Consider the following 18,070-nt stretch of genomic DNA (forward strand, 5'->3'; position numbering starts at 1 on the left):
TGAAAAAGGTAAAGAGTACAAAAAGTTTGCAGACCACTGCACTAAACTCTTAGTCTTAATAGGCTACATTTCAGAAGATTGCGAAAAAGCAATTGGTTAAATAGGCAACAAAATGTGGACACAAAAAGAATACATTTTTATTTTCGGAAACGCCGTTTTACCCCAAAACGTTAGGCCTACAGATTATTTTCACCACTTACTGTAACACAATTGACCTACTCGTTGAAATGCTCATCACTCGTACAAAGTACATACTTTTTAATTTGAGGTTTACCTAATAATGATTGCAGTAAGTTCTAGTTTTCACACTGCTAATAACCAAGATAATACAAATTAATTTGCGCAAAGCGAAGTTGACGTTCCAGCAAGAAAATTATTTCACTTTCGCCTGCACGTTTGGGATACGTTCGGTAAGAAATTTCTCCCTGGAATTGTCTAACGGGGTTGTTTTTCTCAGATCTTCTCATATAGATTTTTATTGAATTTCCAGTTGGAAATATAGCTATCCGGACTTGAATATTGGAAGACAAGAATATTGTTTTATAATTGGAAGGCCTAATCTATTTAATGATCTAATCTGTATGGCAATCTTTCTAATGGTATAGTCATAACTGATAGGATAATCTGATTAACATCGATACCCGTAAAGCATCATATTTATATTACCACTGCACCGGGTGATGTGTAAACCTACCACATTATTAACATCAGTTGCCCAACATGGCGTTGAATATAATTTGCTACCAATAAATTATTTTTACAATCAAGTACAAAATAAAAAATAAGGTTTTGATGAATTGTTTATTAGATAATGTGTTAAATTTAAATAACACAACAAAAAGCGTAAAAAAATTTAAAAGCATTTTCTGTGAACAATGGATGGACCAGCTTCATCGTATTCTTGCTTGGTGATCCACATCTGCTGGAAGGTGGAGAGAGATGCGAGGATTGAGCCTCCAATCCAGACCGAGTATTTGCGCTCGGGAGGAGCAATGATCTTAATCTTCATAGTGCTTGGAGCAAGAGCGGTGATCTCTTTCTGCATCCTGTCGGCAATTCCGGGATACATGGTGGTTCCTCCTGAGAGAACGTTGTTGGCGTAAAGATCCTTACGGATGTCGATATCGCACTTCATGATTGAGTTGTAGGTCGTCTCGTGGATACCAGCCGATTCCATTCCTGGAGAATAAGTGATTTGAGACATATATTTAGAAATGCTTTTAAAATTACGAAGACATGTATATCGATTCGGAACTTACCAATAAAAGATGGTTGGAACAAAGTTTCTGGGCAACGGAATCTCTCGTTTCCAATGGTGATAACCTGACCATCAGGCAGTTCGTAGCTTTTCTCAAGAGAGGTTGATGAGGCAGCAGTTGCCATCTCTTGCTCAAAGTCAAGGGCGACGTAGCAAAGTTTCTCTTTAATATCTCGAACGATTTCACGTTCGGCTGTAAATCAAATATATATCCATAGGCGTTTAATTTTAAACAAATTAGTTATTTTAAACAATAATAATAGGATTTCGGTATTGACCTGTGGTGACGAAAGAGTAGCCTCTTTCGGTAAGGATCTTCATCAAATAGTCGGTGAGATCACGTCCAGCCAAGTCCAATCGGGCGATGGCGTGAGGGAGCGCGTATCCCTCGTAGATTGGGACATTGTGGGAGACACCGTCGCCAGCATCAAGAACAATGCCGGTGGTTCTTCCTGAGGCGTAGAGGGAAAGCACAGCTTGGATGGCAACGTACATAGCTGGAACGTTGAAGGTCTCAAACATGATCTGGGTCATCTTTTCGCGGTTGGCCTTGGGGTTGAGTGGAGCTTCGGTAAGAAGTGTGGGGTGCTCTTCCGGGGCGACACGTAGCTCGTTATAAAAAGTGTGATGCCAGATCTTCTCCATATCATCCCAGTTGGTGATGATTCCGTGCTCAATGGGATACTTGAGGGTGAGGATACCACGCTTGCTCTGTGCTTCGTCGCCGACGTAGCTGTCCTTCTGACCCATACCGACCATGACACCCTGGTGTCTTGGTCTTCCAACAATGGAAGGGAATACGGCTCTTGGTGCATCATCACCAGCGAAACCAGACTTTACCAAACCGGATCCATTGTCGCACACCAGAGCGGTTTCATCAGCTTCAGAATCCGACATATTGATTTTTCCTGCAAACAAATAACATATGTCTTTAATTCATAATATTTTATACCAGACTGATTGCATATACAAATATTAAGCAATTATCATTTATCTAATATAGTTTTCCACTGTTTAATCCAACGAAGTAAAAATGTTGCTTTTTTCATTACATCGATTCACCATTATACTGTAAGTTTACCTGTGTTAGTATGCTGTTGCTTTCTGAATAGCTAAAGAGGTAAGATGCAATTGATGGGTTACAATAGGAAATGTTTCTTTTTATACTGGCTATGAGCTAAAGCTGCAAAGATATCAAGCTGTCGTCAGCTGCTTTCGCTGCCTCCCACACGTCATGACAGTTGGCTCGTTTCTTGCGAAGGTAATGACAGTCGGCGCCCTATATAGTATTAACTATTGCCTTGTCCATATTTGGCCATTCTTTTGTTTGCAATGCGTTTAGATCTAAATATAGAATATCTCAAGACTAAACCGATCCAGATGCTATAAAATTGTTTTAGGTTATTTTTTTTACATGGAAACGCAACATATAATGGTTCATGCTTATGATTTGTTCGTTTTAATAATTTTATTGGTTGACCCTTCCAGCAGGATTGCGCTAGATTTTTTTCGGGTAACTAAACACGTCCCCGATACTGAATTTGAGTTAAATATACTTTACATGCTTTTAAACAATTCTAATTTATTTTAAACATAACGTAGTTTTTAAAAACAAGGATTTTCATATACCAAACATTTTTGGTATAGCGTACTAGGATAACAAAACAATATTTTTATATGAACACCGGTTTAATTTTAAAAAGACAACTGCACGTTTATCTAAATCCCGATACTGTTGTAATTGATCGTTTTCTTACATCATATATGTAAAAACTGAACGATGTACTAGGATTCCATGAGAAAATAAAGGATAGCAACGTTAAATTATAAAATATTTTTTCAAACAAAACAAAATTCCTATTTACAGTAAGTGACAATATGGGCAAGCATCACTGTTCGTTACCAACTGTTTTTGTGGTCAGTTGTTCGCACCTCACTGATGCGAAACAAACTTGCTAAATCTGTTTGAATGACAGCTGGAACCAATAACACCATATACGGCATTGCCTTCTTTCCATTGGTGAGTATATAAGCCTGGTGGTAAAATGCTAATCAACGTGAATTAACTTTGCTATCTGATTCATTTCTGCATCACAAACATTGCAAGGTAAGTTTATATGTTAATGCTGGACTAGTGCGGAGCTTAATTACTGAAGGTTTCAGATAATTTGAAATAAAAAAAAAACAGCATCAAGGAGTGTTTTCGATTCTGTGTAGTATGATAGTTATTATGATTAGCAATTAAAACTCTGTTAGTGTATCAAAGTTATAAAGCAGAACAAGTAAAAAGTAAACAGATATGCAAATTCCTGTAAGTTATACCGGGTCCTTAACGTACATAAACCAGTTAGCCTACTTAGGAAAAACAGTATTATGAATATTGTCATCGTCCTTTTTGCTAAGCGATGCGTTTTTGAATTGACAGAGATGCAATGACCTAGGTTAAGTTAAACTATTTGTGTTAAGGGTTGGCTTACGTTTACGGAGATTGATGATAGTTTTATGTAGCTTTAATGTTAATAATTTCATTGATGAAAATTCACATGATTTTATATACCAGGCCTGTAACGGTGTTTGTATAAAAATGGGTTAATAGGCCTAACGATTTGTATGAGAATTTAGAGGTACATGTTGTTACTAACTAGGCTATTACGGTATTTTATGAAATGATTTCCTTTTTGATTTTCCCGGCTACATCTATAATATTTTTGTTCACAAAAATCGTCTTTTGTATAAACAACTGTTTTTTTTTGTTTTGTTTTTTGTATAAACAACTGTTTTTGTATAAACAACTGTTTTTGTATAAACAACTAATTTTTTTTTTAATATTAATTTACTCTGTTTTTAATATTAATTCACTTTGTGTAATATTAATTTATTCATCCATGTTCTCTTGCAGTAAGAATATACTATCAACATGTCGGATTCTGAAGCTGATGAAACCGCTCTGGTGTGCGACAATGGATCCGGTTTGGTAAAGTCTGGTTTCGCTGGTGATGATGCACCAAGAGCTGTATTCCCTTCCATTGTTGGAAGACCAAGACACCAGGGTGTCATGGTCGGTATGGGTCAGAAGGACAGCTACGTCGGCGACGAAGCACAGAGCAAGCGTGGCATCCTCACCCTCAAGTATCCCATCGAGCACGGAATCATCACCAACTGGGATGATATGGAGAAGATCTGGCATCACACTTTTTACAACGAGCTACGTGTCGCCCCGGAAGAGCACCCCACACTTCTTACTGAGGCACCACTTAACCCCAAGGCCAACCGCGAAAAAATGACCCAGATCATGTTTGAGACCTTCAACGTTCCAGCTATGTACGTTGCCATCCAAGCTGTGCTTTCCCTCTACGCCTCAGGAAGAACCACCGGCATCGTTCTTGATGCTGGTGACGGTGTTTCCCACAATGTCCCAATCTACGAGGGATACGCGCTCCCTCACGCCATCGCCCGATTGGACTTGGCTGGACGCGATCTCACCGACTATTTGATGAAGATCCTTACCGAAAGAGGCTACTCTTTCGTCACCACAGGTCAATACCGAAATCCTATTATTATTGTTTAAAATAACTAATTTGTTTAAAATTAAACGCCTATGGATATATATTTTATTTACAGCCGAACGTGAAATCGTTCGAGATATTAAAGAGAAACTTTGCTACGTCGCCCTTGACTTTGAGCAAGAGATGGCAACTGCTGCCTCATCAACCTCTCTTGAGAAAAGCTACGAACTGCCTGATGGTCAGGTTATCACCATTGGAAACGAGAGATTCCGTTGCCCAGAAACTTTGTTCCAACCATCTTTTATTGGTAAGTTCTGAATCGATATACATGTCTTCGTAATTTTAAAAGCATTTCTAAAGATATGTCTCAAATCACTTATTCTCCAGGAATGGAATCGGCTGGTATCCACGAGACGACCTACAACTCAATCATGAAGTGCGATATCGACATCCGTAAGGATCTTTACGCCAACAACGTTCTCTCAGGAGGAACCACCATGTATCCCGGAATTGCCGACAGGATGCAGAAAGAGATCACCGCTCTTGCTCCAAGCACTATGAAGATTAAGATCATTGCTCCTCCCGAGCGCAAATACTCGGTTTGGATTGGAGGCTCAATCCTCGCATCTCTCTCCACCTTCCAGCAGATGTGGATCACCAAGCAAGAATACGATGAAGCTGGTCCATCCATTGTTCACAGAAAATGCTTTTGAGATTAGTATTAAATTAAGTTTATTTATTGCAACAAGTTGTTTAATTTCAACAAACGTTGTGCGGTATTGAGAGAAAAGTAATAAATTGTTTTCAAGTCAAAATAATCGGTTGTTTTTCCTACCGTGTTACAAACTGCAATTTGTGCAAAACCCATCCAAGTTACTGCATTACACCAAAACGAAAAACTTAGATAACTAACAGCATATAGACAATGCAATACGTATAACTTTGAATTACAAAAACATTCGGACCAAGGTTATTTGTCGCAAATAAAAAATGCAGGCATTTGATTGTGCGAATTTAGCTCTTTGTGAGATTAAAATAAGATATCCTGCAACACATTTGAAGATGACCTTTTTAAAGTACAATACAAAATGTTAGTCAACTATTTATTTCATTCAATTAATAGTATTTATATTTTCAAAATAATGATAAGTATGTTTGTTGCGAGAATCTGAAAAACAAAAAGATTAAGACGATTATTAAAAATAAAACCGGTAGGTGTATCGAAATTTTTCAAAATCTGATTGCGTGTTAGACAAAAACAGCTTCGCCGAAGAAAATAAAAGTACACCAAAAACTGCAAGAGTTGTTGCATTTTAAAGACAGATTGCCGAAAATATTTTTAAAAACAGAAACGTCTAAATTCCATACACGTTTAGAGTATATAACAAATACCAGGAATGGAATTGCTGTACTACATGAGAAAAACACAGCGACCGTTAGAGAGCGATAAAGAAGTCGATTAACTAATAAAAAATATCAAAGCTAATAAATGTAATATTACAAATATTAGGCAATGCATGCTTTAGGATTAAATTTTTTTCAACTATGAGAATAGCCATTCCACTTTAAAGTGTAAATTTTAATTTTGTAAAACATGAGTGAGTAAATATTTTGACGACGGGCTTACGGGTTTGTAGTCAAAATTACCTTTGAATATTTAAAATTTGCTTGCTTATATTGGCACTAAGGAACATCTGGAATCAATAGTTCTGCGTACAAATTTTATTTAACAATAATAATTGCAACAAATATTATTACATATCAAACTATTTATCTGCTAAGGATATAGTTTCGTTTTGAGGCAACAAAGTTGACATACAATGTAGCTTTATACGCAGCATTTCCAGTACGGATTTATGTTTACATAAAATTTGGATGAATTTTTTTTTTATATTTCTAAAGGGATACAAACACTTATGCAGATGGAATAATTATATTTCATTCAAATAAACAGTCAGAAATGGACCATTGCATTTGCGACATCAAACTACAACCCTTGACCGCGATTTTTAATGACGTTTTCCGCCATTTAATCAAAAAGCGGATTTGCTCAATATAGGACTCTCGGGCCCTGCCCAAGGTTGCCAAGCGGCAGCACGAGCCAGGCCAATTGGCATAAAATTGCTCAAGCGACGAGAGTGCAAGGGGAGCGTGTAACGCGTCGTTCATCAGATCAAACGCAGCCCGGCGGCTCTCGGCTCCGGCGTCGGGACTTGAGCAGCAAAACCAACATAAGCACGTGAGCCAAGAAGGGGCAGCAGCGGCAGCCCAACAAGCAGATGCGCCTGTTAAGAGGCCGCGCAGGGGACTGGGTGCCGCGAGCGGGACAAGTGACACGCGGCGAATCCCATCCCGATTTCATGCCGACTGTTCCGGCCCATACGGTATAACCACATCCCGGCGGGCGGCAGCAAACGGGCTTCGGAGCGGACCGTCCTCCCATGCCATGTCCTCCGCTTTAACGGTGTGGCTGATGTGGAGAATCGAGCCGCTACAGTAAAGGCAGTCGTGGACGTTTGTTCGACGCGGCTAGCCGACGCACGGTAAAAACACAACTGAAGGCATTAATCCTGTAGCGAGGTCAACCGTTTCAGACCTTTCCAAAGTAATCCATTCATTTTGTCGCTGGCATCTCAAATTTTACAGTGGGTTCTTTAGATTTTGGCCTTTTTGTGAGGAAACAGAGCAACTACCAACAATGTACTTTTAAAACAATAAATATAAATAAAAAAATATATATACTTGGATTACTCGTTTCGGGATTTCATGTAGTGACCTAAACATTGAAATGACTTGCAAGACCGTTTCTTATGTTTCCTATACGTTTTTAATGGTAAACTGATATACATTTATTGAAATTATAAGAGCGTCATAAAAAAATCAAAATTCCTGTTTAATATTTAGAATTAATGTTTATTAAATCAACAAAATGCAACAAAAAACTGAAAACCATTTGTCTAATTTCAGAATGCATGAATAAAATCCTGGAAAGTACATTTTATGTTGTAAACGAAAAGTGAAGGATGTTAAAGATTTTGCCAAAAACAGCGTATTGACTTTGTTTTGCTCGCGCGATGTCGCAGTGATGCGTTTTGCAGGTGCGCTCTGAATCACGCGAAGTCTACCAGTATCGCTTAATCCTATAAAAAATAAGACGATAAAATCATTGGAAACGCGCTGGGCAGCAGGCACGTCATTAACGCCAAGTTGATATTCGGCCAATGAGGAATGTGAGTGGGCATCCCTGAAGGACCGGAGCGATTCCAGCGCAGGTGAGCGCTCATACTTCAGCCTTTGTTCGTTGCTTCTCGGCAAAGGGTGGTGGGGGGGTAGGTTATAAGGTGAGTTTATAGTTGCCACGCTAACGTGTCAGAAGATAAGCAGGCCGACAGGTACAAAGCGCAACTGCCCATATGCTGTTTAACTGTTGCCATGCGAAACTTTGCACGTTATTGGTCGGCACACAAACCTGGCGTCTGTGTTGAAGCCGGGTTGAGCCTGTAGCGGTCATATAGAAGGTGGGAAGAGTCATCAAGATTTGCGGTCACGGAAATCCAATCCCGGATAACCAAAACAAACAGCGCACGGTGCTCCAAGTCCGCGTTTACGAGTACGCAGGTGGTATTAAACCTTAATTTGTGCCCCAAAACTTTGACGTGGTAAGAAAAAATGTCGCCCTGTCGGGCCGCGCTTGGTTTGTTTTCCCCTCAAACAGTGCGTCGGTTAGGAAGAAACGAACTGTGTTATGACAGGTGTCAGGGCTACTTCGTCGTTTGACGAATGATTGATTACCACCAGTCACGCCTGGTTATATTTTGTCCCAAGTTTGTGCAAACTACATACGGCCGCTATATTTGCCGAATTCGGTATTTTCACATTTTTATATATACTTTGAATCATTGAAATATATAATCCTAATTCGCGATATACTGTAACTGATTGAGTTATTCACTGATCACTTTTGCACACCTTATTGTTCTACAAATAAGTCTTGTAAAGGTATAGGTAGGCCAATACGAACGAAGTTTCATTAACCCAAACCGATCAATATTTTTCCTTTTAAAACTGCTGCTAAATGTATGACTAACGTCCTGTCTACGGAAATAAGTAACGAAAAGTCACAACGATCAGCGCAAACTATCCAACGAACAGGTGCTGGTTAAGATTATAATCTTTACCGCATTAAAAACTCAAAATTTTTAGGGGGATAATGGGTTTATTTGGCACCTTATTGGTAATCCTTCCGGAGGCTCTAAAATGGACCACCCCTGATGTATTGACAGCTATTACGAGCTGACTGTTTCATTTCTGTCTGTTAGTATAACACGTGGCTTCATTTATAACTGGTGGTATTTACAATTTTAACGTATTGTTTTTAAACCATATGGAATTGTTGATTTTTTATTTAATTCAATATACGGTACTTTAATAAATAATTACGAATATGTTATTTTGGGGAAAATAGGATATTATTACTCAAATCAACAGGCGCACCAGCGTAGCGCACCACTTGCCTAGAACAGTTTGTTTAGGTTTTTATTAGCGTACTTCTTGACTTATGTTGTGTTATGTTTTTTGATACTGATGATGCTTTATAGCGAAATATATTAGCGAAATATAGGCCGATATATTAGTTAACTAAAATATTAAAAAATTACAATTGCAAATAACGACATAAATGTTCTATAAGCTCTGAATTCCAGTTATTTTTATCATAACCACAATCCTTTAACACTGCGGCATTTAAATATTAGGAAAGGTAAGAAACAAGGACTATCATTTTACTGGAATGGAAACATCTAATTTGCCAAGGAAAGCTGATGCGAGTACGTGAAGCATCCGATAGCGATGCCCTTACGCGATAAATATAGTTTGGGGCTATAGATCGTTTACCATGGCTCAATCATCGGGATGAGGTCCATGCAAGTTATTTCGTTGTGCTGTTACACCCTCATACGTTTGCATTTTTCGCCTGTGCTCTACACGGTTGCGATGTTCGACTGAACGAAGAGGCTAATTAGAATTTCGCATCAGTAAAACAGTTGTGTGTTGCCATAACTTTTGTCAACGACAGCTTGTATAGAATATCTATCAAAGAAGCGTTTGTTCGGTAGAATTGTTTTAGTTTATCATGCCTTAATAGTTGTCGTAGTAAACATTAAAAGCACCAGGTTATACTTGTTGTTCTCTTTCAATTTGGTATTTGTAAGTTAATAACGCGTATTTAAGATAATTTCGCGCATTTTCAACAAGCTTGAAAATATACGGACATTTACATTCATATATAAAGAAAACTTAAACTTAACACAAGCAACATTGAATTTTCCTTTTTTTTATTCAGTTATTTATCGGCGGTTGAAATAAGACGATGTTTTACAATAGATAAACAATTTGTATTGATCGTTTTAAATTTCAAGTGAGGTGACTTTTCACAATGGTGTTTTAGAGTTAAATTCAAACTAAGTCAACACTACATAATCAGGTTAACATTTTACTGGCGATTTCGTTAAAACAATATTAAATAAAACAGATAAAATTTAAAGATACCATAGAATTTGAGTTTGGTGTCATTCACCCTGTGAAAGGCCACCTGTGTTTGACGTCGAAACGTTGAAAATGCCTGGTCGGAATTGTTAAAATAGGATATCAGAAAACGCGTAAATATTTTTTGTGTTACTATCGTTTAAAATAAATTGACAGACGAAACGCGATGACTAGTATGTAGACGAATTCATCGACAGAGCGCGAAACAAAATGGTGCAATACCCGTGAGCAAGTCCACCAGGTAAGGAAGGGTGTGATAGATAGGCGATTTCACGCCTCACACCTTGACAGCGCCGCCAAGACAATTTTGTCAGACAGGAATAGTGGTGAAAAATGAAGCAGGGTTAATGTCACACCTTATGCGAAGTGTACCATGTGTTGTAGCGATCATTGGAAAAGTTTCGTAGAGTGTTAGTAATATGCTGATTTAAAGTTTAGACGAGATGAGTCGTATGAAATAGAGATGAACATTTTTCCAAACGATAAATGTCTACCATATTTAGACGACGATAGATTTTACAAAAATCGTCCTTTATTTTGTATCTTCCTTTATTTAAAATCGTTCCTTTATTATGTATCTCAAATGTCGACCAAGATAAGCTTTCTCGAAACCTTGATTTTACAACAAACTATCGTTTACAGCAGTGTAATGAAAAAGGTATGTTGTTTTAAAAACGATTAGTTTTTTCAGATAGGCTTCTACGAAAAATTCGATGCGTATTCCACGAATTTTAAATAATTTTTGTTGACTGAAGGTATTCAACAGTTGATGTTGCCATCATTTTAAACTTTTAGACTTTAATTGAACACACTGGTGGCGTATTGCCTATACCTGCGTTAGGAGAAAGTGAACACGCATTACAAACTTCCCTTCATGCCCCCCTGCCTTATTCAACAAGATTTATTTACACTTGGCTTAGCTCCTCACACCACTCCGTTTATGTTTCCAACTTGTTTTCTCTAATTTTTCAAACTGGTTAATAAAACGGGGACCTCTGCTGCGGATTGCTTCGATTACAAAACCAAAATGGCTGCTGATGTGCGTAAACAGTTCGTGCGCGCTTTATTGTTTTGTTGCACCAGCGAAAGCGACTATATAGGTTTGGCTTTGATTGTGGTATAATTCGGGGCGGCTAAGATATCACGCGAATGCGCATCTATGGCGCGGCAGTAACAGGTCACTAGTTTTCACGGTTTACTTCTGTAGGGATTAAAGCTCGATCTTTTCGATAGAACGAGGGACGAAGTTTCGTGCGACCTCGCTCGCTCGCGCGAGTTTAATTAACAAAAGCTCGGATAAAGATTTCTTATTAGAACTTCAAGTTGGCGGGAGGCCTTGCATTCAAAAGACTCGGGATTTGCCCGGCGATGAATCGCGTTCTAGCGAAACGTGTCGCACTTTGTTTTGCCGATGCATTCTCGCTGTGACACGCGCGCGTTATGTCTTTATTAATTGTCTTATTTGACATGATCCGCCTGTTAACGAAATTGGGACTCCAGTGGATTTGACTTTGATAAATTTCAGCTACACTGTCGGAGATTGGCAACATGATGAATTACAACGCTAAAATCGTATATATATATATATATTTAATATAAATATAAAGTTAGATTTATAGCATTATTTAAATGCGTAGCGGTATGCCAAGATGTAAAGGTCGTACAATTTATACTACAAGAAAGTAATCATATTCTCTTTTAAATGAGTATGATTTTAAGTTAATACATATTAGGGTTTTGGCCTGTAGTTAAATTTGGTATGTTGTTTCCTTAAAAAACATTTATCCATGGTTTTGAAAAATTAAGGCGTATTTCGTAGGTTTATACATTTGTATATTCGCTGCTTAAATAGATTGCTACTAAATATATATTCAAAAAAATGTTAAAATAGTGAATAAATAATTTGTGTTATAAAAGTAAAAAATTACATCGGTTGTTACTTATCGCACTGTTTGAAATGCATAAAGTTCTTGGGGCGTTTACGACCACTCGTCAATTTACACAACGACACTGGTTTGGGATGCGGTCGTATCATTAATTAGTAAGTCGAGCGTTGTGGATTGCTCTCGTGTTGCGAGTCGGCCCAGCGGGAGAGATTAGTTTATCAAGCCTCGTTTACACATTTATGATGACTGTTACTATAATCGATGATCATTTGTCCAAAATTTATGGTATTGCTCGTGCTTAATTTTTTTAAATTGCATCATTATTTAAGGTAGAGAAATCGCAGCAGTAAAATATATTTTTCGATAATAAATAATTAGAACGGTATAATTGATATGACGATCCATCTAACAAATTCTTCGGAGAAATGTTTATTAATTTACTCGGTATTTTCTTGCCAACTATTATCAAAAATAACATATAAACTTATGTGACGAATTTTAAATTGGTAGTGTAATTTTTTGGAAGAAAAGTCTTACCTAGACACCGAGACCTATAACTAGAAACCGCCTAACCGCAAAAGTTTTACTGCGAAAATCTTCCAAAAAATCGTATTGAAACGCCCACTAGATTTTAAGGCCCACGACGGCAATATTACGACGCTAATACGACGGCGGTTGAACAATGAGAGGTTCGCGAGTCGGTCACTGGGGTCAGGGCAAGTTGATGGGGCGCGCACGTGGTCCATCGGCACGCAAGCGCGATCCAGGCCGACCCAGAAAGTCACAAGCCATCGCGACGGAAGCAGATTTGTCACTCGCTTTATTGCGGCTCGCGCAAGCAGCCCTTTTCGCCCCACTGGCCTTTATCGACAAGGCACTTACGCTTGCTCCAATGGGCATCGTCCGTCCATTAACGATCCCTAGTAGGCGTTCAAGGCGCCTGAGCAAAGACAATCGATACGCAACCCGCGCTCGCCTTCCGCGCGCCCAAGCGAGTCGGAAATACGCGCCTAGTGCAGCTGCCTGTTGCTTAACGACGTCCACCTCGAGCGTTTATCGCGGCTAGAGGAAGCACGCCCGCCTCTCCCAGTGTCTCCCGCTCTCGGACCAGCGCGTCGTAATACACCGTCGCTTGGGCGCTTCTACAAACAATAAGGCCAAAGGACAATGGGGAAATGTAGCTGACCGCCCAAATACCGCATCATTCTCGATTCGGGCACACCGGTGAGCGTCAACCGCGCGTCGCTATTATTTTGCATCACGCAGCGCCGTGCCAGGATTTGTCCATTGTGTCCTGTGTGATAGAAACCACAAACCGTCGTTTTGACACAGGTTGTGCGCTTCGAAAGGCAAATTCTTCCGTTTTAATTTGACCGGTTGTGTTGCAGTTCGCAGTGCGATCGATATGCCAGAGATCGAAATGAATTCGAGCAGTCATTTTATTTTAGCGCAACTAATCGCCACAATGCTTGACAAAACCGATCGCTAGCTGACGGCTCCATCAGCGGTGTTCCCACGGCTAGCCCAGCAGTTAGTCCGATTCACGTTCGAACGGAGAACAAGTGTAAAGTTTTTTGGTTAAGTAAGTTTTTGTTCTTTAATGGAGCAAATTAAATGCTCTGGGGCTGCAAGTGATTCCAATGGGCTTGTATGCAAACTTCTCGTCCCTAAATCGCCTAAAACATGTATTGAACAAAAACGGCAAAACGCAAAAATGATGGATTGTAAGATTCCCGCTGACATGAGGCGCCATGACGACTTGTCACTTCGTCAAAAACGGGTGCGAAAGTTCAGGGGTCAGCTCGAACACGAGCGTTCGCTGTGGTTGGGTGACCAAGTGGAAAACCACCCAACAGGGCATAATTTGGGTAATGGCCCGGTGCAAATATAGCGACGCCTAAAGTGTGTATATGATTTTAGCTCCTCTGCATTGTGCGCAGCTCATACAAGCCGAACGGTTCCCCGCAGCATAATCCTTTAACTTGCTGTCCCCTTATGCTGTGTGGGCCGCGATTGAGCCCATAGTATATACAAGTTTTATGTCAGTAAAACACTACATCGCATTATAAAAGCCATCATTTTGCTATTTTATTTTTTACTTCTACTTTAATATTTTTAGATATCGAAATTTAACCATAATAATCAAGGTTTTTGTAAAAATCAAACAAGGCAATCAAGGTTTATAAAAATGAAACTTTTTAGAATTAAATTTGTTTAACTATGAGTGCAACAGGGTTTAGGAGAGTCCACATTAAGGAGAGTTATGATATTTTACGCGGACGTTTTTGCATTATGGCCAACAGTTGTGACTTTTCCATGGGCTGTTGCGCTTCCCAACCTAAACGATTAATGCTGCTTATTTTTTATTGTTTTTAGTGACTCACCATCTTAATTTTTGTTTAATCGAAAGACAAGAGCCATCCAACTCCAACGCGAATGTAACTGACAAATCTATAAATTATTTCGAATTAAATTAAGTAAAATGCATATATTTTAATCGTTAATATATTACTTAAACAAACATGGTGCTCCACATAACAGGTATTACTGAATACTGATCCAACATAATTTTTATGCAAACTACTATATTCGGACTAATCAAAATAAACTTCTCAAACACTGACGTTTAATGGCTGGAATGACATCTTCGGTTTTCACCCCCAAGGATGGCTGCATTTATTCAATTAAAAACAGCACAATTAAGTCAGAAACTTAATTTGATTCAACGTGTTTTATGAAAATCCGGGAAGCATTTCTGCGATATACATTCATGTAATGGTTCTTTGGAATCACTAAATTGATTTTTCAAAAATAGGTTTTGGTAAACTTGAACTATTTGCCACCATTTATTTTATAAATTATAATTTTTATAAGCTCATAAAAGTTATTCTCGCTTTCTGTAGATAAATTGCAACTACCGGTTTGGACACCTTGAACCTAATCATTAAGTAAACTTTTGTTAAACCGTAAAAATGAACTACTATGCCACTTGTCTAGTCATCAGATTTGATAATTGACATGTAGCAAGGAAATGAGAAAGGAGTGATCAAGATTTTTCATTCCTGCAAATATTATTTGCATTCCAGCATTAATCGAATTCTCCTTAAACCCATATCTCAAGTTGTCGAATTTGAGGCTCAGCAAACAAATATTGAGAATGGACTTTTCGCGTAGGTGAGCAACGGCTACGTCAGATTTCCTTCTCAATTCTGCCCTATGGTTATTTAGACAGCGAGAAATATGCTGCCTTTGGCTGTAATTTTCCATTGAGTGCCTTACACGCTACTAAAGCTTGACTACACAATTCAGTTTCATTTATTTGTTATTGGCCTGATTAAAAACATTGCTTTTGGTATTGGGGCAACTGCAACAACATCAATATGGAAAAGATATCCAATGAGTGTTGTTTTTAATATTTAATGAAAAGAAGAAATTACCTATATAATACACTGTTATACGTCATTTGCCAACATTTGATGATTAGGTGAATTTCGCCCCCGATCTTGATCCACATTAACTTTACTTTTTTCCTTACCTTTGTGATCAACCTATTGCAAATAGTTCCTTAGTTTCTTCGAAACAGAGCTTTTTGATTTACGCTGAAAACAGAGGTAAGCGTTAAAAACGGTTTATTGTATAAGACGGTTCAAAATAGGAAAAAATTTAGCCAGTGCTAAATTTTGTAAAATTTGAAGCCTATATAATATGAATGCAGGTTACGAACATGATGTTAGACCGTCAGAGTAAATTTTGTCAAGGCGGGTTTTAACGCGTGTCGCGTGACAAATTATTGCCCACAAGGCAGTTATCATACGGTAGGACAACTGTATCTTATGCTGGGATAAACGGCTTGCGACTAACTTCAAATTAGCAAGGTCTGTTTCAGTTTTTTAAAGGATGTTAAACAGTATTTCTGTGAGTTCTGTTAAGAATGCACTTGGAGTAAAGAATGTTTTTTTACAAAGAAAATAATTAAATGTTTTTAAATTGAAGTACAGTTTTTATAAATGCAGAAAATGTGTTTACCAAAACAGAAATTTGTATGAATATTAGATACAGATAAAGTAACATACATGTATCTCATGTGTAATGAAACCAATAAAGCATTTTGGTAAGGATTGAGATATTATTGCGATTTTGAATTTGTGTCTTATATTCTTTCTTTACTCATCATAGGATATTCCCACTTTTAAAACAATATTACAATTACTTTAGTTTTGTATGGAACACGTAATCAGGTTAGCTTTTTTCAGGGTTGCGTATATTAGATGTATTTTATCGCGGTCCACGGGATATATCGACTGTTACCAGTTCCGTGCTAACGACCCTCAAAAAACATTCTAATTTTCACTGAATGATGGGCGAGCGCCATCATGCTGCTTCCATTCATTAAACGTTGTTCATAAACTGCCGTGAAAATCGTTAATTAATGCAACTGTGCACCTCCATTTTGTGCATGGCGGTTGCTACTTGCTGGCTACCAGTTCTCCAAAAGCCGCGTCTGCGGGATTTCTGAGCTCGACGCTCGGCCAAGTAATTTGGTCGCTGCATTTTTTGCTCTAGCAAATTTCGTTGATCTGTCCTAAAAAATTGCATTACTGGGACTCGGATTATATTACTTACATTGCGTACAGTTTTCTTTGGATTTGAATTTTCACGTTATTTGCATACTATTCGAAAAAAGTATTTTATGTTTAAAAAACGACAACATCAATACAAACCTAAAAGTTCCATGAAACAGCTATTCTTGGCCACAAAATATCTTGCCATTGTGATTCGGTGTAAAAGGAAAATGCAATTCGAACAGGGTTTGCATTCGGTTGTGAAAGATTTCAAGGCTGGATGCTCCACCCCGTAATTTTCGATAGGAACATTTGCTTGTTTATTATTGTAGTCTGCACGCCGATAGGTCGAACGTTGACAATGGACGTCACGGTCCAGACGCGAGATAGCCGGGTAATTAATGTCCTCCATATTAATCAAGCCGAGAACCCAACGCAAGAAAGAGAGAGAAGGCCCACAGCCGTGCACAACAGCAGAACCCAGACACAGGAGAGAGAACCCTATACTCTAGCAGCCTACAGACCGCGGCAACGCGGCTCACAGAAATGGGAGAGGCGAACCTTTTTTCCCGGGGCTGGTCACTAGTGCAGATACGCATCTTTACATCTCAGTTAATGCACAATCACTGTCCGGAGCGGTACTCGCCCGACTCAAAGGTTAGCGTACTTTTTTGTTTTCCTTCGGGTTGTATTTTTTTTAGCTATTAAAAGATTTTACAAAGTTGTTACTAGGACAGTCAATGCGAAGAAGCAGCCTAGTCAAGAACACTTGTTGCATGAAATAAATTTTAAAACTGTTTACGAGTTTGTATTCTATATCGAATTTACAAGAGACAGAGACATTATCTAGCAATTTTATAGTACAATTTTTAGATGCGACCTGAAATACAGTCTTCTATGGTAATTGCGTTTGGTATCTTCTCGTTTGTTTCACATTTAATTGACGCCATCTATAAGTCCGTGCTGCCTACGTATCAGTCTGTTAAAGTGGGCTTGAACTTTTGGCTAAACATTTATTACGTTAATCTGTGCTTACACTACCGGCTTAAATGACCGCCGCTCTTCGGAGCCTGCAACAGTCAACAGATTAACTTGTCGCAGGCTAGTGCTCTGCGGCGGTACCTGCTGTGTCACAAAATCTTACGTTTTTAGCAATACTGAAGCCACTAAGCGTTTTGCTGGTTTGCTGATCGATATGGCGCTTTCTCGATTTGCCGGATCGTTTTGAAGAAACTTGATATGGTCGGTGTTATCTATAAGTAAGCGTGACTGATAAAAAATCAGGACCTGATACCGTAATTTTCTTATGACCAA

At 38.6% G+C, this 18,070-nt stretch overlaps 2 protein-coding genes across 2 annotated transcripts; one reads left to right on the forward strand and one right to left on the reverse strand.

The window, feature by feature from the left end:
• Window positions 1–853: 853 nt before the first annotated feature.
• Window positions 854–2,155, reverse strand: LOC146167989 (actin, muscle). The gene is made up of 3 exons (XM_083383995.1): window positions 1,537–2,155; window positions 1,260–1,451; window positions 854–1,179 (listed from the first exon to the last, which is right to left on the reverse strand). Exons 1-3 carry the CDS (start codon window positions 2,153–2,155, stop codon window positions 854–856), a joined length of 1,137 nt encoding a protein of 378 aa, XP_083240121.1.
• A 2,020-nt stretch (window positions 2,156–4,175) lies between these two features.
• Window positions 4,176–5,477, forward strand: LOC146167990 (actin, muscle). The gene is made up of 3 exons (XM_083384041.1): window positions 4,176–4,794; window positions 4,880–5,071; window positions 5,152–5,477. The coding sequence occupies exons 1-3, from the start codon at window positions 4,176–4,178 to the stop codon at window positions 5,475–5,477; spliced, it is 1,137 nt and encodes a 378-aa protein (XP_083240167.1).
• Window positions 5,478–18,070: the final 12,593 nt, after the last annotated feature.

The sequence above is a fragment of the Ascidiella aspersa genome, chromosome 1, assembly GCF_963924565.1.
Source record: "Ascidiella aspersa chromosome 1, kaAscAspe10.2, whole genome shotgun sequence".
Lineage (NCBI taxonomy): Eukaryota > Metazoa > Chordata > Ascidiacea > Phlebobranchia > Ascidiidae > Ascidiella > Ascidiella aspersa.

Excerpts from the sequence above, each read along its gene's own strand:
- LOC146167989 (XM_083383995.1), bottom strand. The coding sequence starts at position 2,155 with ATGTCGGATTCTGAAGCTGATGAAACCGCTCTGGTGTGCGACAATGGA. Across the intron at positions 1,452-1,536 it reads CTACTCTTTCGTCACCACAG|CCGAACGTGAAATCGTTCGA; the intron begins GTCAATACCGAA and ends TTTGATTTACAG. Across the intron at positions 1,180-1,259 it reads GTTCCAACCATCTTTTATTG|GAATGGAATCGGCTGGTATC; the intron begins GTAAGTTCCGAA and ends CTTATTCTCCAG.
- LOC146167990 (XM_083384041.1), top strand. The coding sequence starts at position 4,176 with ATGTCGGATTCTGAAGCTGATGAAACCGCTCTGGTGTGCGACAATGGA. Across the intron at positions 4,795-4,879 it reads CTACTCTTTCGTCACCACAG|CCGAACGTGAAATCGTTCGA; the intron begins GTCAATACCGAA and ends TTTTATTTACAG. Across the intron at positions 5,072-5,151 it reads GTTCCAACCATCTTTTATTG|GAATGGAATCGGCTGGTATC; the intron begins GTAAGTTCTGAA and ends CTTATTCTCCAG.